General features: G+C 42.4%; 1 protein-coding gene across 2 annotated transcripts in view; it reads left to right on the top strand.

Moving 5' to 3' along the window:
* The window catches only part of ZC3H18 (zinc finger CCCH-type containing 18), a 76764-nt gene extending 56896 nt beyond the window's left edge, over nt 1-19868 (top strand). The window contains exons 10-20 of one of the 2 annotated variants that reach the window (XM_075189294.1): nt 8139-8390; nt 9870-9989; nt 10944-11042; nt 11440-11586; nt 11687-11836; nt 12620-12628; nt 13386-13546; nt 13655-13863; nt 15231-15327; nt 17554-17650; nt 18946-19868. In XM_075189294.1, the coding sequence (XP_075045395.1) occupies nt 8139-8390; nt 9870-9989; nt 10944-11042; nt 11440-11586; nt 11687-11836; nt 12620-12628; nt 13386-13546; nt 13655-13863; nt 15231-15327; nt 17554-17650; nt 18946-19150 (1546 nt within the window). In that variant the 3' untranslated portion in view covers nt 19151-19868. Of the gene's footprint in view, nt 1-8138; nt 8391-9869; nt 9990-10943; nt 11043-11439; nt 11587-11686; nt 11855-12619; nt 12629-13385; nt 13547-13654; nt 13864-15230; nt 15328-17553; nt 17651-18945 lie in introns of both variants that reach the window. The other variant, XM_075189295.1, reaches the window with a different exon arrangement.
* The last annotated feature ends 910 nt before the right edge of the window (nt 19869-20778 follow it).

Here is a 20778-nt window from a genome sequence, read left to right as displayed (position 1 = left end):
AAGAGAAAAGCTGCATTGCTTGTAATAGGCCTGAGGGAACTGGCTACGTGATGAATTGTCTCTCTGAGCGGTGCAGGAATGCAGGCTCTGGGGCCAGTTGTAAGAGTGGAAATTCAGCCCTGTCTGATGTCACTCCTGGCACAGGAGATAAGATGACCAGTTGCTGCTCTCTATGCAAATACAGAGCTGGGATGCAGATGACGTAACTCCACACTGTGGGTATGAGCAAAGGATCAACTGCAACTTCATTTCCTGGTTAGACGTTAACTTCCTAATAGATTACACTACTGTCACTTCAGCTGTACCACTTACTCATCTGTTTTCCACGCTGTAGTGCCTGTTGCTGTGTATGATTCTATGCAAAGTGAGCAGCGGTGATGTCCTGGATTTCCAGGTCTACCCCGGTCTGTGCAATGGGAACTTCATATGTATTATGGGGAAAGCCTGCTGCTTGGCTGGTTTTTGCATATGGTTTAATTTTGGAAACTTTATCCCTCTCAGTTACTCAATGACGCTCATCTTGCTCTTCTAGAGAATGCTGTCATTTTGCAGCGATGATGTCATATCTCAAATAAGCAAATAAAATGTTTGAGATTAGAATACCTATTAGATTGTAAGCTTGCGAGCAGCCTGCTCACCTCTTTGTCTGTTTTACCCAGTTTGTTTATTAGTTTATTATGTTTGTCCCCAATTGTAAAGCACTACGGAATATGTTGGCGCTATATAAATAAATGATGATGATGATTAATTGCCCCATTACGCCGTCTTTGGGTTCCAGAAATGCTGCCTCCGTTTCAGCAAGCAGGAGTTGGCGTAACCCATGACCGCTGCGGCGCAGTCTGCGCAGAGATGTTTTTTGAAGGCTTCAGTATAGACATTGCACAATATTCAGTGTTGAGGAAAGGCCAGTTTGTCTAGAGAGCGTCTGCTTTATTTTTCCATGTGTGTGTTTTTTTTGCAATTTTTTTTTAAAAAAAATAATAGTACCATGCGTCTCTTTTCTGTCTGTGCAGATGACAGCAGTTGTCAAGCCCCTCCCACTCGCAGCATGTTGTCATGTCACAGTGCAATATGTAGCAAGACTAGGAGCACATTTGCAGATGATATAAATACATTACTGAATGTACCAGATAGACAAAGCAGTTTATGTAGTTGATGTTTTGTATAGGTAAAGTTCCATCGAGGACTGTTTTATAGCTGGTAATTTGTAAGCTACAAACTGTTCTGAACGAGAAGTTTTCTTCCCCTGTCCCGAAAGAAGCTTCCTTTTAAATTTTGAACTATTCCTTAAGCCAGGCAAATCGTATACTATTTATAGAAAATAAACTTTCCCAAGTACATTTATAATTTACAGCTGTTGAAGAATTTACAGCTGTAATGTTGCATATTAAAGTTCTATAAGGCTTTTGCAATTATGTTTTATGAACCAATAAGTGGTTGTAAACAGGAATAGTTAAACATTTAAATTGAAAATCTATTGCAATTAGTTCTGCAGAGATGAGCGAGGACCTTTTGCACAAATAGAGTTTTTTGGAACAGACGCTGTTGCTGAGGTGCTCAGTCCCAGTGATGTAGTCTCCAATTCTGTCTCCCTCACCCCCTCTGAGAAATTAACGCACACAAAAATCCTTAAGGCCGAATTCTGCCATTGAAACGTGAAAAATGTTGCAGCCAATTGGGGAATGAGACAAATATTTTGCAGAACAGTTTTAAAAACATCAATCATCCCTACTTGATGTTTCCCTTTCAGTGTAAATGAAGAAAACTCTTCAAGTGACACAGACCAGGCTTAGCCGACAAGTGGTAACATTCTGTAATCACGGATTCACCAGATTACATCCTAATTTGGGAGAACTGTCCGTTTTTTATTTGACGTTATTCTTTTATAGTTTTCCTTTTAAAGGGAATACTAAGGTAACATTTTCAAACCTATATCTGAAAGCTCCTACTCGGAATTGCTTATGAATCTCTGAGACTGTAGACTGTTCATGGCTCCTGCAATTCCCCCCTCACCTCCACACCATAGCTTGATAGACCTGGTCACTGACTGAGCACTTGTAGTTCTTCACAGGCGTAGATTGTGACTCGGTACTGGGAGCTGCAAAATGGAAGATGGGACAAACGTTCTGACACCTCCTAACCCCTAAACGGAGACAGCTATATAGCCAGAACAAAGCCATTATGTTTGGGTTTCGGCAGTTGTATGACTTGTTAACGCATTTGCGGCTTTCTGTTTGGAATACTAAAAAAGAAATCATCTTTTGATAAGTTGCGGCATTTGGAGTGTAGCAGTTTCTGTGCATGTAATTGTTTCCAGAAAGTAAGATTGCGCAGAAGTTTAATATGCGAATGAGCATTCTGTGATGGTTCATTTTCTGCACAGTCTTTTGGAAATGATTTGGTATTTGGCTGAATAAGCTCGCCCCTTAATAATTTCTATAGATCTCCATAAATTCACATGTTCCACCGCTCTCAGAATGTTGCAGTTATAAAGTTTTATTCCTCCACGTGAAAGCATGGCCCTGGGGAACATACCTGTGGGTAACTACAAGGCCCAGCATACCCTGACATCTATTAAAAGTACCTGAAGAGACACAGGTGGCCTAGTGCATAAATCCAGATAGTGTTTTTTCCACCGCAGAGGAGCATAGGTACCGCTTTATAACTAGGTTTGAGTCTTCCGTGTAAGGATAATGATCAGTGAACTGCTGTTGGGTCATAAAGTTAGACTTGGATAATTGGATAAATTGCCTCATTGATGACGGTACATTAGACATCTCCTTATGTCTCTGACGTGTGTAACGTCTGCATTCTCTGTCATTCTTACACTGCACCAGATACATAAACGTCAATATGTCATGTTTACAGTTGAACGGCTTAAGACTCTACACTTATTGAGGAAAGCCTGGAGATAATGATCTCTAGCCCCAGGCCTTGTTATTACTGACCTGCGTATGCAGTAAATGATTGACAATTTTGCCTCTTGGAATGAGGGTTGCTTACAAGGAAGCGATGGCTATTTGTGCAGTGCACCCTCCAAACACGCTGAGTCTTTGCATCATAGGGACATGCACTGATGCCAGCGAGCTATGCGTGGGCTCAGTTTATGTAGCGCGGTACTTTTGAAGGAGAGCATCATGGCTGCTCCCAGACCGCAGTGATGGAACAGGTATAAGGCTGGCCGGCCACTCCGCATTGTCCCGGTATCGCCACTTGCAAAGCGGCAATTTAATCATTTGCTAGAGAGTGGACCAATTAAAATCTAACCGATTATTTTCTGCATGACTGAAAATCTCGTCGGCTGCAAAACATCTGCTCATTCCGTACCCCTGAAACCTTGGACGCCCCCCGTATGTTACACAGAAGTAGACTAGCCCATTGATTAAAGCATGCATGTATGTTTTGTATATGTTCCCTTTTCCATTTGAACTGTAAGCTCTAGCGTACAAGGACCTGTTTGTGCATTTTTTTTATTTTTTTTTTTAAAGGGTTCGGTTGTTAGTTTGTTTTTTTTGGGGTGTTTTTTGGTAAATTTCCTGATTTTTGTTTATTTCTATTACACCATGGACTATGAACGTTCCTAGTTTATCCAATAATTATTATAATTACCAAACATTTGTTGGTTTTAATTTGTACTGTGTTAAAAGAACTTTTAAGAAGTTAAAAAAAAAAGTGACCTGTTCTCTTATATTTATACATTCTATTTTATTATTTAAGCTGAGTGGGGTCTTCCTTTTATGTCAGTGTGGAGCGAGATAGAGCTGAGCGTGAGACCCTGTCCGTGTTAATGGATTGCTTCACCTGAACAGTAAAGCTGGGTACACGCTGATGCAATTATCATGCAGATGACACGATAAACGAATGTTTGGTCAGATATTGCAAGAGTGTGCATGCTCCCACCACCATGTTTTATCGCTCCAAAGCACATTGTATCGTTTGATCTGCTTTTCTAAGCCTCCTAAAAATCATGATCAATGATGGAGCGATGTCAGGTAAATATGGCAGTGTGTACACACTCCCGATCAGCAGCGTAGGCAGATATCTGTACAGTGTACAGAGTCACGACCTTTCAGCAGATGGTTATGAGAGATGAAGGTCACAGATCTGAAGGTAAATCGTGTAGGTGTGTACACAGGAATCTGCTGCTCATTGGAAATTTCAGTCGTTGGTGAAATTGTTGCAGAAATCGTATCTGAAGTCATTGCATAGGTGTGTACCCGGCTTAACCTGTCTTATCAGCTAAGTAATACAAATATGCAATACTGGCCTTATGCAGCTTTGTAATACTATGTATTTTTCTACATCTTGCTTCCTAAGTATTGCATTTCCTGCCATTCAATGTAAAATGTGTCAGTGACTGCAATGAACAGGAAGCTATTTCACTATACATGATGTAACCGTGCACTGCCGGGCCTCTCCATAGGAGAAAGTCTGCACACACCCCTGGTACTAAGCCAGTGTAGGACAACGACCGGGAATCCCCTGGAATATTAATTTCCTCTTTTTATAGTAAATTCCTCTCTCTGATGAGCACAAGGGTGAACTACCCCATGTGCGTTTCATTCTTTCCACTTATTATCAGCACCTATGTGTGTTTTTATTAGTTTAAATTAAATTGGTGGGATTAAATAGAATGAATCGTCGGCTTGTCCGTGTTTTATACTCGGGGATGGGGGTGAGAAAGTATTAACACCCCTTCATTAAGGCAAAATCGTATCCTAATAAGAACACTGAATGCTGAGTAAAATAATAAATTAACATCTTACTGCTAAGGAAGCCTCACACCATATATCCTGGGTACGCTTCAAATCGTTGCCTGTGGAGATGAGAGCGATTCCGGATGGGATCAGTCCTCCCTCCCTACGGACAGCCAGTACTGCACACTGGTTCCAAGCTCCCCAGATCAAGCGCGTCAAACGGCCTATGTTCAATTTCCAAGAGCAATTTTGTAACTTAAAGGACATATCCCATCAGAGAAACTACATTTCAACCAGTCGGAGGACATGGATGATCCATTTTCAGTTGGATAGCTATATATTAATTGTATTATATTGGCACAGACTTGCTTTGTACCTGTAATTTAACGCACATTTCAAAACATCACTAGACTTCCCAAAAGTTTTTATTGAATTAATCCGGAGTATAACATTTGCCTACGTTGGTGGGTGTCGTCTTTGTACGTCTTTCATGAGTTTTCATTTTTTGCAATTTGGTCTATTTTAATACTTTACAATATTACTGGTGTATTTCATTTTAAAATTTCTGGAAAAACAGACTGCAACACCCTGTGTAGTGCGTCCTGTATCTTGTGGATACTTGAGGAAAATTCGGAATATGCTTTCAATTCCATTGTTCTAAGTATGAGTTAACGAAACTGAATTGGCAACCAAGACCAATTATATCCATAAATATTATTCTGTTTCCATCAGTGATGGACTATAGGCGGCCCTCTGAGCGATCGCCTGCAGCCTTCACTTTCTTCCTGCTTGCTGCGCCATCTGTACATGTATTCGATTTGTGTCCCATCCACCGCTGCTCTTATTCTCCGCTTTGTGCCCCAGCAAAGCTTAAACTGCTCTTACTGAATGAAGGGCAGTGGGGGAAGCTGTGCGGGTCTTTCAACAGACCATGACCTTCAGGGTGGTCTCGCCTCGTCAGCAGCACATCTGAGGTCCAAGGAAGACGTGTAGTCTGCACCTTGTGGTCTCGCTCATTTATCTACGGGAAAGACCTGCGCGGTTCCTGTCTGTGTCTATTTTCGCTTCCACGTACCCACATGAACAGACATTGTTTATCACAGGGCACGTTATAAACAACAAGTGCAAGAGATTAATAGATGGAAACCTTTCTGCAGAACCGTGCTGTGACTGTCCCAGCCTTTCACCTACATGTCAGATGCTGGTGGAAAATCTGGTCACCCAGAAATCACGTTGAGTTTTATCAGATTTGTTCGTTAAACAGCAGCTGGTTACACTTGTTTCTGTTGTTTTGGAATACCTGCCTATATGTTATTACAGATAGGTGTCTCTTGGATTAAATCTATTGTTTTAGTTTAATACTGAGATGAAGGGTAGTGTGCGGCCCTTTTTAAAGGTCAGAGGGCCGCCATGTGGCCCCAGAAGTGTATCGAGTTGTCCATAACTGGTTTATATTGTGAGAATACTCTTGAGCTCAAACTTGTTAACATGTTGCAAATATATTGTTGTAAGTGAATAAATAAGTTCATACATGTGTTAATTTGTCATAAGCTCGATATATTGCATTAGAGACAATGAATGGATAGGCTGCATTCTCAGTGATGTCACTGGCTCTTAGTGACTGGATAGGCTGCACTCTCCGTGATGTCACTGGTTCTTAGTGACTGGATAGGCTGCACTCTCAGTGATGTCACTGGTTCCTAATGAATGGATAGGCTGCATTCTCAGTGATGTCACTGGTCCCTAGTGACTGAATAGGCTGCATTCTCAGTGATGTCACTGCGTCCTAATGTATTGATCACCTGCAAACTAGTAACCACAGTGTTTTCTAGCACAGCATCTGTTTCCTATGTAACCTCTCCCTCTCTGTGTGTGACTCATTAGCTACTCTATACATAACATTTTTTAAGAGCTTTCAAATCCAGCAAATTTTAAGATTTTTACTTTGTGTAATTGATTACAGGACACTGCTGTATATGTAACAATATAGTGTTGTTATCCTGGCTTGTTTCCTGTTCAGAGGAACATCGCTCACAAACGCATCTGTTATAGATGCTGCAATATCCAGATACAGTCTAAAGGTTCGGTAACATGCACTGTGTTAGTGAAATGTTAGATGCTAGAGTCGGGAAGAAAGCCCACCGTCTGTCTAGCTTGGCAGCCGTAGCTGGATATCAATCGTCAACTTCAGACCACGACGATCAGTTTTGATCTATTTGAGTTACCCCATGTAGCCGCCCTCTGGGTCTTTGTATCTAATACAGAGAGCAGAAGAGAATCGGATCCAAAGGCAGTGGATTAGAAAATGTTAGGGTATTTTACCTCTCCTTTATCAAGTCGCTTCAGATATCAGTGAGATAAGATGCTGGTTAACCAGGAGATCAGTAATCAAGACACAGACATGCCAATGTCAAGATGGATACTGAGCTGTGCTCGTTTATTAGTGGACTACATTTATACATGAAAAAGCGTTTGATCTGGTTATAGGATAGAAGCACATGATTGATAGTTTCCTGAGTAAATATAAATCTTCTAACAAAGATAGATAGTTCTCTTCATGTCACTTTTACGGTTTCTTCTTATCAACTTTCGCTGGCGCCAGTACTCCCAATGTCATCATCCGTTATCCCCTGTCCTAGGCCTTCATCCAGGGTCTTTGAGATAGTTAAAGGCTGGAGCTGGTGATTACGCTGAATGTATTTTTTAAGGCAATACCAACTTTTTAAACTCCTTCACATATCATTATTAACACTTATGCTGAGTACCCTAAGGTTCCTTTCACAAAAATAAACCCAAAAGATGCAGTGGGGCGTATACGAGTGTGACTCTCATGTTTCCCTTGTTTCAAAGCACTAGATGGGCAGCGTTATGTTCAGAGGCCCCCGGAGGACCCTATTGCATCTCTGATGCCGGTGGTAGGAAAATATATGGACGAAGGATGTAATCTGCATATATAAATGCAGCTCCTCGTACCCACAGTCACTTACAGGTGTGAGCAATTCATCGAGACTGTTGTTTTTAATGCATAACATGAAATATGCTTAAATAACATTACATTGCCCCTTTTGTCCAACAATGCATTCAGAACTGCTGGTGTTCTAAAACCACAAATTCAACTCGCTTTGTTTCCTGGGTCTCGAGCTATCTGCTTTAGTATACCTTGCGGCTAAAAGAAGACAGGTTATTAGTTGTAAATCAGTTTGGATTGTGTTTGATCCTTCTAGAAATATGACGGAAGCAGCGAGCAATTTACAGCTGTGAAAAATCTGAAAAACTTCTTTTCTTTTCTTCTTTTTTTTTTGGGGGGGGGGGGGGGGGGTTTACTGTAACGCTAAGGGATTGTATAGTATAATATTTTGCAGCAACCCACTTCAGTTTCCAGATGCATCGTATGTATTATACCTGAAGCCTAGATTAATACGCTCACTTTTATGTTTGCAGCCGCCCTAATGATGCTGTAAAGAAAGATCCTCCGGCTGTGCCTCTGTCCACGGCTAATTCCGCTGCTCCGGCTACAGCCGCCCCGACGGCGGCTGGATCTGCGCAGGGTAATAAAAGGGCCGACGAGTGGAAGGACCCCTGGCGTCGATCAAAGTCCCCCAAAAAGAAGCCCGGTATCTCTACCTCCCCTAGCCGAGGGCGCAGGAGGCGCCATGCCACCGAGTCGTCCGATTCGGCATCTAATTCATCCAGGTAAGTGACTCTTAGTAGATGAGGAATCTGAGGTCTGATGTGTTAATATGGGGACAGGATGTGACATTACAGTCAGATGTAGTTGGAGTAAGACTTCTTTTGGGTCTGTGTGCGCGATCAGCTTTTATTAGTTCTAAAAGGCACCAATGTGTGTTGTAAGTGACCCACACCACCCAGCCGCTGTGTGGAGTGTCAGGATCCTATCAATTTGTATGGCAGCACAGTGGTCTAGTGGTTAGCACTTCTGCCTCACAGCACTGGGTTCGATTCCCAACCATGGCCTTATCTGTGTGGAGTTTGTATGTTTTCCCCAGTGTTTGCGTGGGTTTCTTACGGTTTCTTCCCACACTCCAAAAAACATACTGGTAGGTTAATTGGCTGCTATCAAAAAAAATTGACCCTAGTTTCTGTCTGTCTCCCTCCCTCCCTCCCTCTCTGTCTGCCTGTGTATGTGTGTGTCTATATTAGGGAATTTAGACTGTAAGCTCCAATGGGGCAGGGACTGATGTGAGGGAATTCTCTGTACAGCGCTGCGGAATTAGTGGCGCTATATAAATAAATGGTGATGATGATCGATATGGCTATATAAATGTGTGACCAGATCGGACACAGACCCGTCACTCGGCCGGTGTGTGGCTAGAATTATAGACGATGTTTGTTGGAGTGATGCTAAATTTAAAGAAATAGATATAATACAAGGTTCCCTTTTACCAATTATGAAAAAACAAAGTAATTTGATACTTTTACAAGCTGCCCCCGCTGCAATAAAATATTTTCCTGCAGTGATAAAGATTCAAAGATTCCGAATTGTAATGTTGCACTTAATTTTACCTATTATAAATATTATTATTATATATATATTTTTTTTTTTTTTAATTATAAGGTGAAAATATATTTTGGTTTTCCTCCAGTGCAGGTCCCTCATAGCCCACGTGGAAAAGTGCTTGTTTAGTGCAGTAATGGACTCCTGGGGCACTGTACGCTAACTGGTGCATTGCACAAAAAGTTGTTGTAGTCTAAAGCAACCAGGCGTTAGATTTAATTTTCTCAACAGTGCATGAAAAATAATAATGATCGAGGGAAATCACTGGACTGGCTGTATTAAAGCTAAAATAAATGTCTGGTGACGCCAACAGTAGCGTTGTTAGGTGCAGATGAGTTCTTGAAATCCAGTTCTTTACTTGGGATTTGGGACAGGCTTTTTGACAAATATGACCATGTGTAGTGAGCAACTTCTAAATGATTTCCCCCAAAAACATTTTTTTTATTTATTTTTTTATCATTCTGGCTCAGTGGTGGAAAATCATGTAGAATTCAGGAACAACTTGGTGAGATCTTGGCTACTTTTTTTTTATAACAATTTTTCTTTAAGAGCGTTTTAAACTCTATTTCAATTGGGAGACTTTCCATTTCTCTACTGTGCATTTCTTATAAAAATAATAATATTAATACAGTTTCTGTCCTGTTCTGTGTTTTAAGATCCTCTTCTCGGTCATCTTCCTATTCTGGTTCTGGATCCTCACGTTCTAGATCATCCTCCTATAGCTCGTACTCCAGCCGATCCTCTCGGCACAGTTCATTCTCCGGGAGCCGGTCCAGGTATTGTCCCCACTTAGTTTTTTGCACAGTTCACACACAAACTACAGGAACTCTTACACTCAGAATGCCAAAAACTTAGAAAGTGGAAAATTGTGGGTAAAACCAGTATTTCTAGTTGCCGGAAATTGAGACAATTCAGGTGTTGAAATCCTGTTGGCTCGAATTCCATCGGCGTCATTTTAAAATGTTTACTAATAGATGCAGTGTCATGTTTTCAACATGTGTCAATGAAAGTGCTCAACAAGAAGGGGCGTGAACCATTATTAGACTTTCAGAGGGTGGGAACCAGCGTTCATTCTACTATTTTTTTTTTTATGTCATCTGATAACATTCACAGATACTGTTGTAAAACGCGTGGGTGGTGGGAAACGAGTGGGGTGTGCGTACCGCCTTGTATGGGATACAACATCCTTATTGGAAATAACAAACAATGATTGTTGTTCGCCAAGAATAGGTGTTACATTTGTTGTACTGTGCCTACAATACTCTTGATTGTTGACTCTGAAAAACAAAACAGTTTTTGTGGAATGTTTAAGGAGAAAGTTAGAATGCAGTCGGCTTAGTTGCAGCGTTCTATACAGTTACAATGTTCTCGATGCTGTGGTAGTTTAGGAGTTTTTATGTGCAGTGATCTCTCTTTATAGCGCAGGTTTAATACACAGGTTGGCGTTCTAGGGAGGTAGGCATTATAATGGGTGCAATATGATGGTATCACAACAAATGAATGTGTTATGTGCCTAGGATATAGTTGATAAAAGGAGAGAACACTGTAAGGTCTGGGTGTTTGTGGGGGATAAAAGTGAATTACAGCCTATAAATTGCTGTAACTTTCAGGCCATGTGCAGCCAGTTTTGCACCATGCGGTCTGCTGATTACTCTTACCCGCAGTTTCCGTATATATATATTATATTTGGGTGTACCATACAGTATTGTCTCGTGATTCTGTCCCTACAGGTCTAGGTCGTTCTCCTCCTCCCCGTCACCAGCCCCATCTCCGCACAAACCCTCCGCTAAGACCAAAGGGGAACCTCCTGTTCCTGTAACTGCCAAAGGGTAGGTACGAACCAGGGAATCGGTTGTCTGATGTGCCACATGCTTTCTCTGCCCGTGTGCCGTGGTATTGTAAGAATATGCTAAATTTAATTTTTGATATAGAACATTAGCCACTGTTACCGTAAAATCACCTCAATTGCATTGTTTATTCACTCACGGCGAGGGCGTGCGGCTCAGTGATTAAATGCACTGACTGGCAATGACATTGAGATGCTTTCTGGAGAGAGTGAATCACATGGTCAACGTTTTGAGATCTTCTCCATCTTTCTCTCCTTGTGTTCAAGACCCAAAACTAGATTGTAATCTCCATTGGGCAGGGGATCTGCTGCAGCAAATTCTCTGATCTATATAACAATTTGCCAGATGTATCTAATATGTGACCCTGTTTTATATTCAGAGAGAAACCGAATGTGAAGAAGCCTGCACCTCCTGCCGTGACGGTCACTGCGGTAAAACCCCCAAAGGTTGCCCCAGAACCGGCGAAAACTGTTGAAAACAGAGTTGGTCGACCTAAGGAGACGAAGAGGAAAGTGCCGCCGAGAAGGTACGTTGCCCGCAGCAGATCTGTATGAAAATATGGATTTGCCTGTTGGCCGAATCACCCATCGGCGTATACCGTTGACTTTGGTTTTTGTTTTGCGTAGGAGGACTGTAAGCGGCAGCATTAGCGGCAGCGCGAGCAGCTACAGTGGATCCAGCTCCAGGTCCCGATCTGGATCCCGATCGGCTTCCCGATCCTCACGTTCTTCATCTGCCACCGTTTCACCTTCTCCATCTGCATCCAGAAAATCCAGGTACGGCTTCTCATTGGCGTCACCGGGCTATCAACCCTCTAACGCCAGTTCCAAGAGCCAGGAAAATCCTTTCCTTCTCATTAAGAACGCAGCCGATATACGACCTTAGCCAATATCCCCGATCATCCAGCCAACCGCTTAAGCAGGAGCCACTGAGATCCTGGTATAAGCAAGTGAAGAATTCAACCGCTCAATTCATTAGGGACTAACGGCATTACAAGTGAGATACCTGGAGGTTACATTATTATGCCTATTTGTCTTAATGATGTTGCGCAGGACTACTAAGCGCTCATGAGGTGACTCCTATCTAATCTGTACAGGTAACCTTAGTCCAGTGTTGGCTAACCTGTGACACTCCAGGTGTTGTGAAAACTACAACTCCCAGCATACCCTTCCCGCAGTAAGCTGCAATATATTGGCAAAGCATGCTGGGACTTTCACCTGGAGTGTCACAGGTTACCCAACACTGCCTTAGTCTAATATTTAAGTGAACCAAAACAAATCATCGCTCAATAGGTAGAACGATGTGTTTTCAGGTGTAGGTGCTGGGTCGATCCACTAGCTTTTGTGTTGTAAAACCATATCCCCCTCCCCCCTTCCTTTCCCAAATATGGAAAGTGAGTTTAATTTTTTGGTAAATTTTCTGCATATTTATGTAGTCTGCTTATTGCTGCCATTGCTGTAGTACGGCAAGATGTTGGGCCAATAATTGTTCTATTATACTAATTGCCTCTGTTTTATTTTATTCCTGTCTCCTCCTTGCTCCGCTGGAAACACAATCAGGAAATCCAGGTAGGTTTATCACAGCTATTCACGGTTACATAACTCTCTGCTGTAGGAGTTGTGAGCAAGGTTATTACACAGATCGGAGGCTCGGTCACTGCACACTATCGTGTCAGCAGTTTATTCTTCAGAGTGTAGAATAACTTCACATGCAGGCGTAGGAGGATAAATGCTTTCTGTACTTTACGCAAATCTTTTTTTTTTTTTTTTCCCCCATCTGAGATTTCCTAGTCCAAACGGACGCTGGCCGAGAGCACTCTGTGGTGTTAGCTGCCCGTTCGGTCATTTATGAATTGGGGCGACCTTTGCACCATGTTTGGTATCCGGAATGATCCTTCTGGGCACCCGATATCTCCCATTGCTCCTTTTGAGGTTTTGTTATTCAACACAGAAGCGACGGCTGTGCCTGTGTTGTGATAAGTTGCTTTTTTGGCCCATTGCCTAAATAACTGTACAAATAGACCATCTATACTTGACACTTTTGAAACTTTTCAAATGTCTGCTGAATCAGAATCCACCCTCTCCTCTTAATATAGCACATGTAACAGACACAATAAATGTAGCTAGTTTGTTTGCACTGTTAAATAAGTAAATGTTCATTTACAGTTTCTACTAAAATGATCTACATTGTAATTTATTCTCCTGTATTCAGTACCTGTTTTCGCTGTGCCACTCTGTAACGTTACATTTGTTGTCACTGCGAAACGCGTCAGTGTGTACTTTAGTGTCAGTGTGAAAATGCAGCGGGATTGGTGTTCTCTTGTAGGTCGCTGAGTGTGAGCAGTGTGTCGTCCGTCTCCAGCGTCTCATCTAGCAGCAGTTCTGTGCGCAGCGCAGACTCGGATGACTTGTACGCCGACCTCGCCAGCCCCATCTCCTCGGCCAGCTCTCGCTCTCCCACGCCGGCGCAACCGAAGAAAGAGAAAGGTAAACGCACAAAGTCTCACTTAAACCACAGCCCGCTCTTTTCCATGTCTCTCTTCGTAGTCTACTTCTTAATTCGTAACGTCAATCCGTGTCTCGTTTTCCATCCAGCTCCTACCGAAAAAACCAAAAAGGAAGAGCCGCGGCCTAAGGAGGAGAAGCGGGCACGTGAGCCCCCCGCGCAGCCTCCAAAAGCTGCCGCTGCGAAGCCGCCAAAGCCGGTCAGCAGTAACAAAACGGCTCCGCAGCCCCCCGTGCCCCCTCCGGCCCAGAGCAGCTTCAGCGCCCACAAGGACATCAAGCTGACCCTGCTGAGCAAGGTGACGATGCTGCGCCCAGCCGCTCGCTGTGTGACCTTAGTCGTCCGTTAGCAGAAGTTTAGTGAACGACATTCCTGACATTCTTCACGCGCACAAGGTCTACGGTTCCTCCTCTGAATTGCATCACGGATTTCCCGTTATAGAAGGGGGGGGGGTTCTGCTGAACATGAAGCTGCTGGTCAGGCAGGACAATGCACAGGGCCATCTTTTCCATTGGGCACGATGGGCAGCTGCCCGGGGGCCCTACGGGCAAGGGAGCCCTATAGGCACAGCTCTTAATGAGAATAAATAATCCTGCAAAAGAAAAAAACCTGCAAAAAAAACCTTCAAAAGTCACTGAGCAAGTACATCTATCTATCTATATCTCTATATATCTATATCTGTATCTGTATATATCTATATCTATATCTAGGGGCCCCGGTGCACTGCTTTGCCCGGGGGCCCATAATGTTGTTAAGATGGCCCTGACAATGCATCATGAACTCTTTCACTCGTTCAGCAGAACATAGGCCCAGTCAGTCATTGTACTTCCATGGTGTTCTCCCTACGTTGGAGACTTCCAGCACAGTATACTAATGCAGACATCTTCAGCACCCCAAGGTCATCCTGGTGTCTCCACTGACTGCTGACCTCGCCTCTGGGTTCGGCAGTCTCACCATTCATCCTGATGACTGAGCAAAGGGAACTGGTGCTGACATAGGCAGATAAAGGGGAAACAGTGTTTCCCGAGATAGATAGTTTTACGATGCCCAGCATAGATCGAGTGTGGAAAGTTAGCTATTATTGACAATATATTTAAGACATAGAACATGGAAAAAATTTAAAAGTTTAGGTTTAATAGGGGACAGTGGAGGGGATATATGTGAAAAACACGTTATGCTTAGAAATCTATCTCTGTAGGCAAAGTGTCATAATTTTTCTCTTTTACCTAATTGCACAAAAATCTTCCATGGTGCACGTTTTTGTATTTTAAGAGGTTCACGAACCTAAACAAGTCAATTCCTTAAAATATTTTGCCACCTGTATTTGTTTCTAACGGTTTGTGTGGGCACCTTTTGAGAAAAAGGAATATACATGCCCTATTGTCCATCAACTTGCCTCTGTTTTGCCAGCACTAATGATATGCATATTGTGCATCGTGCCACATGTGGAATGGTGCCAAATGGGTATGGGCTGTACAGATTGGCACAAATGTTTTGTGCCTCTGCACAATGGGGGAGAGACCCGTGATCTACATCTTTTGCGTCCTTGAATGTAACGGATAATCGTACTCTTCCTCATTGCACAGTTATCCCGTACGCTTCTCCATCACCACATATATTGTTCCCTATAGTAGTGTCTCATGAAGTAATGCCTCATTCTTACAGGGCACCGATAAGGGGAGTAGGAAACGGTACGAGCCGTCCGATAAAGACAGGCTGGGCTCTCCGCCCGCTAAAAAAGCCAATCTAACCCCAGAGCGAGGTGAGTGCAATCTTCATTGTGTATCACTGACATTGTACAACAACAATATTATCCTCTGTGTGCATGTGTAGCAATCACTACTTCTAATGTGTGCCAGGGTTGAACTTTGGGTGAGCTATCAGGCCGGTAATCCCCTTTTTATTATTTAATTGGCCTTAGCAAATACATAGGACAGAACCGCTTCCTCTGTCTGTGATAAGGAACATAAGTCCTAGTGATTTTAGTATATATTTCACAGATTCAGCCAAATTAACTCAAAGCTGCACAGTTTATTGACCCAAAAAAAACATAATCCATGTGCCTGAAAAATATCAAGGTGTACATTTACTAAACCTTTTAAAAAGCGATGGTGTTGTCCAATCAGATTCTAGCTATCGTATATTCCAGTACATTCTAGAACATGATTGCTAGAATCTGATTGGTTGCTATGGGCAATGCCTCCACTTTTTCCTTATACTAAATCTACCCCCAAATCTCAAATTGATTCATGTAAATGTAATGAGCCCATTGACATATTCCATCCACACTGCCTTGGGATCTCTTCCTTTAACCCAACTACCAAACAAACCGATCTGTCCAGTCTGACCACAGGGCTTAGCAAACATTCTCATTATCCGACGGAGCAGATCAATCTGCCTACATGTGCCCGGGATAAAGACGTACAAATGATATCTGCTGTTATTGTCCAACTTCCACAAGATCAAGCGATGCTCCTTGCTGTGTCTATTTTTGCTTTACTTGTACGTTAGCACCTGGATAGTAAATAGTCCCATTGTGTCCCCAATGATTTGCCTATCTCTCTCCGTTGAGTCGTACAATAATTCCTCTGCAGCCTGGAATTACCTCTTGAGAAAATTCTGTGAGCAGTTTCCATCGTTCTCATATTCCGATCCTTATCTGCTAATCTGTGTAGAGGAGAGTTCCTCGTCGGTGCTGAGAGCTACGTGCCTGCTTTGTATATTTATTTTGGTTCTGTTTACACAGCGAGGATTCCCTCCGAGTTGGAAGAATCTAAAGTTAGGTCGATTTACATAAACGTATTTAAAACCGTGGCACACATTTTCCCCTCTTACTATTTTGGTAACAATTTATATTTATAACGAGCCAAAAATATCACGGTCCTAGTTTATCTTAGAATATGTAAATGCAGGAACCTTGTATTTTTTACTCATGCTATTGTTAGACTGACTTGAATAATTTTCAGGACATATCTAGTGCACATTTATGCAATATTATAACTTAAGCCGTTTAATGTTCCACATATATTTAGATTTTTATGTTGAATTTACTGAGTACATTGCTTTACCTTACTGTACCTCTCTGCAATATGTCTATATCTGCATGTGTGACTTTTAAAAGAGCCTCTCATTACCCGTTTTCTAAAATGGGGTTAAAAAAAAAAAACAGCTTCCAAATAATCCCTGCCTCCGCACATCAATAAATCAACCCAAAATCCCCCTACATGCCTCTCAGACTTTCCACACTCTAATCAGATTAAAGCTGTTGGAGGGTGTATACCTATCACTGTCCGTCATTACTTGTATACATGAGTATTGTTGAAGCTGTATTTATAATAATAATATAAATGATATGGACTATCTGACCTTTAAAACGGCTGATGGAGATTTACTAAGAATGTAGATCCGTGTAGGTGATTCCGTAACTGCTTTGTGAACTGCTCATGTGACCTCTGTGATGACATCATTTTGTAAACACACCCACCATTGTCAAAAGTTTATAAATTGGCCCGCGTTAAGACCAGAGCGCTCTATCTGCCACTAAACCATGGGCTTGCAGGTTGTATGGGAACTGAGCTGCCTCTATTGTAGTTCTGTAGCTTAAAATCTAACCTTAAGTAAATCTCTCTTTATTGCAAAATCTACACTTGAATGGACATTACTGATTCATTCTGAAAACGAATTCCACAATATACAAAAGTATATTCAAAGCAAGGGCTTTAGCTAAGGAATGTGGTGATGGGACCTCGTTACCTGTAATTAAGGTGCAGCGGGAATGTAAGAGATAATGGAAGGGGAAGTGTAAGTGGCTTTGTGTATAGAGCACCAGCAAAATGACAATATTGGGTTCATTGATCATCCGTGGCTACTAGACCTCCAGGTTCCCAAATGTTAATGTTTCCAATTAAATGAATTGTAAAGTCCTATATTGTAGTTATATTTGTGTTGGACTTGTCACTAACACTTTGGTTTTGTCGTTTTTCCACAGCTGCGCGAGACCGTAAGCAACCTGGGAAGCCGCCTTCACCAAAACCAGAGCGCCAACGGGTTCCGAACCCCAAGCCTTCCCCCGCTCAGCCCGACAGGTAGGTAACGCCTGCGGGTGGTGGTGGTTGTAATAACACAAAGTGCTGAATTATATATAATGTGTACGCTCTTGTTGTGAGCCAATATTATGCACCTGGAAATCCATTTCACTTCATACCCTTCAATTCATCATAGAGATGACTTGCGAATTATTATCATCTCCGCAGCATAAAATTGTTTCTAACATATGTACTTGTGAGCCAGATTCAGCTAAAACGTGTCACTACAGTTTGGAAGCCGCGCAGTCTTACGTCGTGGCGGCTTTCTGCATGGCAGTTAACCCTTTGTGCAGCAGAAAAGCTGTCATTTTAATTATTCTATTCAACCAGAAGAGAGCAGAACAACGGTTAACAATCTTCGCATGTTGTTTTATTATAGATTGGAGGGTATAAAATATTTTATTTTTATTTAAAAAAAAAAAAGTGGACATTTCCTTCAATATTTCATATATCAAAACCATTGTATTAGAATGAAATGATTATGAAAGAAGTTATTTGATTTCTGTTAATTCTGAGCAGCAAACGGCAAATTATTTAATGTTTCAAACTGGAGCTATATTCAAACCATTCAAATAAGCTTGTATTAAAGCTAACTATTTATACAATAAGCACTGATTTGGCAACATAGTTCCGTCTGTACCTAATGACTTCATATTAACTTACTTTGTATCGTGTCTAATTTACATCCATGCCACGCCCCCCTATTATAATGTGAGATATACACAGATAGAGAAGCATAGGCAAACCGAGGGGGAGTTTCTAGTGCCTGGAAACCCCCCCCCCCCCCCCCCCAAGCCTGGGGCACTGTATAATTGAGGTGGCTGGACCCTGCTCCCGCTTCACACAGCTCTGCTTGATAAAGGAGAGCTGCATGCACCTAACAGTAGTGCACGCAGCATTGCCCATGTATATTATGGGGATAGGAAGAGTTGGAGAGCAGCCAAGCACGGTCTAAAATTATAGCCACGTCCCCATGCATGCTATTCACGCCCACTAGTGGCGTGGTGTGGAATTTCCCCTCTCCAAATCCTGCGTTTGCCCCTGAGAAGGTTTAAGACACGTTAGTTGTGACCGGTTTCTGAGCGAAAAACAATTTATTGATAAGTCAGTGGCTTGGGCTATGGGGTGAATTTTAACATAATTATGGCAGTTTGCAAGGAGTAACACCCAGGCAGTGACGTTATGATTTGATAGTAGTTTTATGTTTAATTGACATTAAATGAGGGAATTGTTAAGCTCCGTTTTAAGGACTATGTGGTTTTCGCTGTACTAACTTCACTTGTTTCTCCCCCCAGGAAACGTCCACTTTCACCGCCGCAGCCGAAGAGTTCAAGCAAAGTTACCAGCATCCCAGGGAAAACGGCGGACACTGCCGCAGCCTCCGCCGCCAAGTCTGGCAAAGCGAGCACGTTATCACGCAGGGAGGAACTTCTCAAACAGCTCAAAGCTGTGGAAGACGCCATTGCTCGCAAGCGGGCCAAAATACCCGGCAAAGTATAGCGGCGTCCAGGAAGAGACTAATGTGTTTTTACATGTGCGATATGAGCGTGAATGTGGTCGAAGTGGATTTTGGGGGCCCCCCTCCCCTTGGTTTCTTTTCTCCACAATTTCCTCTTGAAACGAAACAAGAAATCCTGCTGTAGGAAAACCGCCGAGCGCAGTTTTCCAAACCTCTTCTTGACTTGATATAACTGAGGACGTTTCGGCATTCGCGGCGCTTAATGTAACGGATGACATGACGAGCTTTGACCTCCCCTGACCTCAGATGAGGGGTTTTTTCAGCCTATTTGTTTTTTCCTTTTTTTTTTATTTTTACTATCCACCTACCCCCCCTCCGTTCATTATTTGCCATCTCTGGCAAGAAGACCACCCTCCTCCACTGTCCGTACAAGCAAACGAATCCCAAAATTGCTGGAAGTCACCCCAGACCTCATCCTCACTCTCGCCCTCTTCATCTTTATCAGTCTGATCTCATAGGAAGTCAGAGTTATAAATATATATTTTTTTGTTTCATTTTATTTTATTTTATTGTTGTTTCCTTTTTTCTATTCAGTCTTTGCCGAGAATGAAGACGTTTTTATTTGTATTAAATGGGCTGTTTTAGTCGGTAAAGACAGAGGGCAGGAGTGGGTGACGGATTATAAAAAGCCTGTTGATATGGGACATATTTGGGGGGGGCAGGTGATTTATCCCTGAAATAAAGTATTTTGATAAAACATTTCCTTTGTTTCTTTATTCAATTGTTTGTATTGTTAAAAGTAAAAGCGTCAGGTTAATTGCGCCGTAGCACATATTATATTAAATGCAGCAGTGAATGTGAGGAGGAGAGGACAGCACAGTGGCCTAGTGGTTAGCACTTCTGCCTCACAGTACTGGGGTCATGAGTTCGATTCCCGACCATGGCCTTATCTGTGTGGAGTTTGTATGTTCTCCCTGTGTTTGCGTGGGTTTCCTCCGGGTGCTCCGGTTTCCTCCCACACTCCAAAAACATACTGATAGGTTAATTGGCTGCTATCAAAAACAAAAAAAAAGAAAATTGACCCTAGTCTCTCCCTGTCTGTCTCCCTGTCTGTGTCTGTATGTATGTTAGTGAATTTAGACTGTATGCTCCAATGGGGCAGGGACTGATGTGAATGAGTTCTCTGTACAGCGCTGCGGAATTAGTGGCGCTATATAAATAAATGATGATGACTTACCTGCTATCCATGCCGTCTGCAAGGTTAGACCAGATGGAGCTGTAACTACTCCCTCCCATCACCCACCAGAAACGTACGGTTTAATTATACAAATCCATCAAATTTTTGGAGTTATCTCCTGTAGAGAAAAACAATTCTGTTGCCATTTAACCACCCCCTACCACCCAATCTCCCCTCTCGTTCCTGTAAGGCGGAGTCGAGCATTACCCCGTCTTGTAATCTGTTCATCGTAAAATCTGGTTACATTGTGTTGTATAACTAATTGTGTGCTGTCATGTTTAGAACATTTACAGATCCTTCCTATAGACATGTCAGTCAATAATTATTTTCCACTGCTACATACACATGGCTCAGTGCCCGGGGAAGTTTTTCTAGGCAGCGATTGAAACTTTTAGCGTAGTATATTATCCTCATGAGAAAGTCAAACTTTTA

The sequence above is a fragment of the Mixophyes fleayi genome, chromosome 10, assembly GCF_038048845.1.
Source record: "Mixophyes fleayi isolate aMixFle1 chromosome 10, aMixFle1.hap1, whole genome shotgun sequence".
Taxonomy (NCBI): domain Eukaryota; kingdom Metazoa; phylum Chordata; class Amphibia; order Anura; family Limnodynastidae; genus Mixophyes; species Mixophyes fleayi.
Note: the sequence above shows the minus strand (reverse complement) of the source record. Positions and strands in the feature narration are given on the sequence as shown.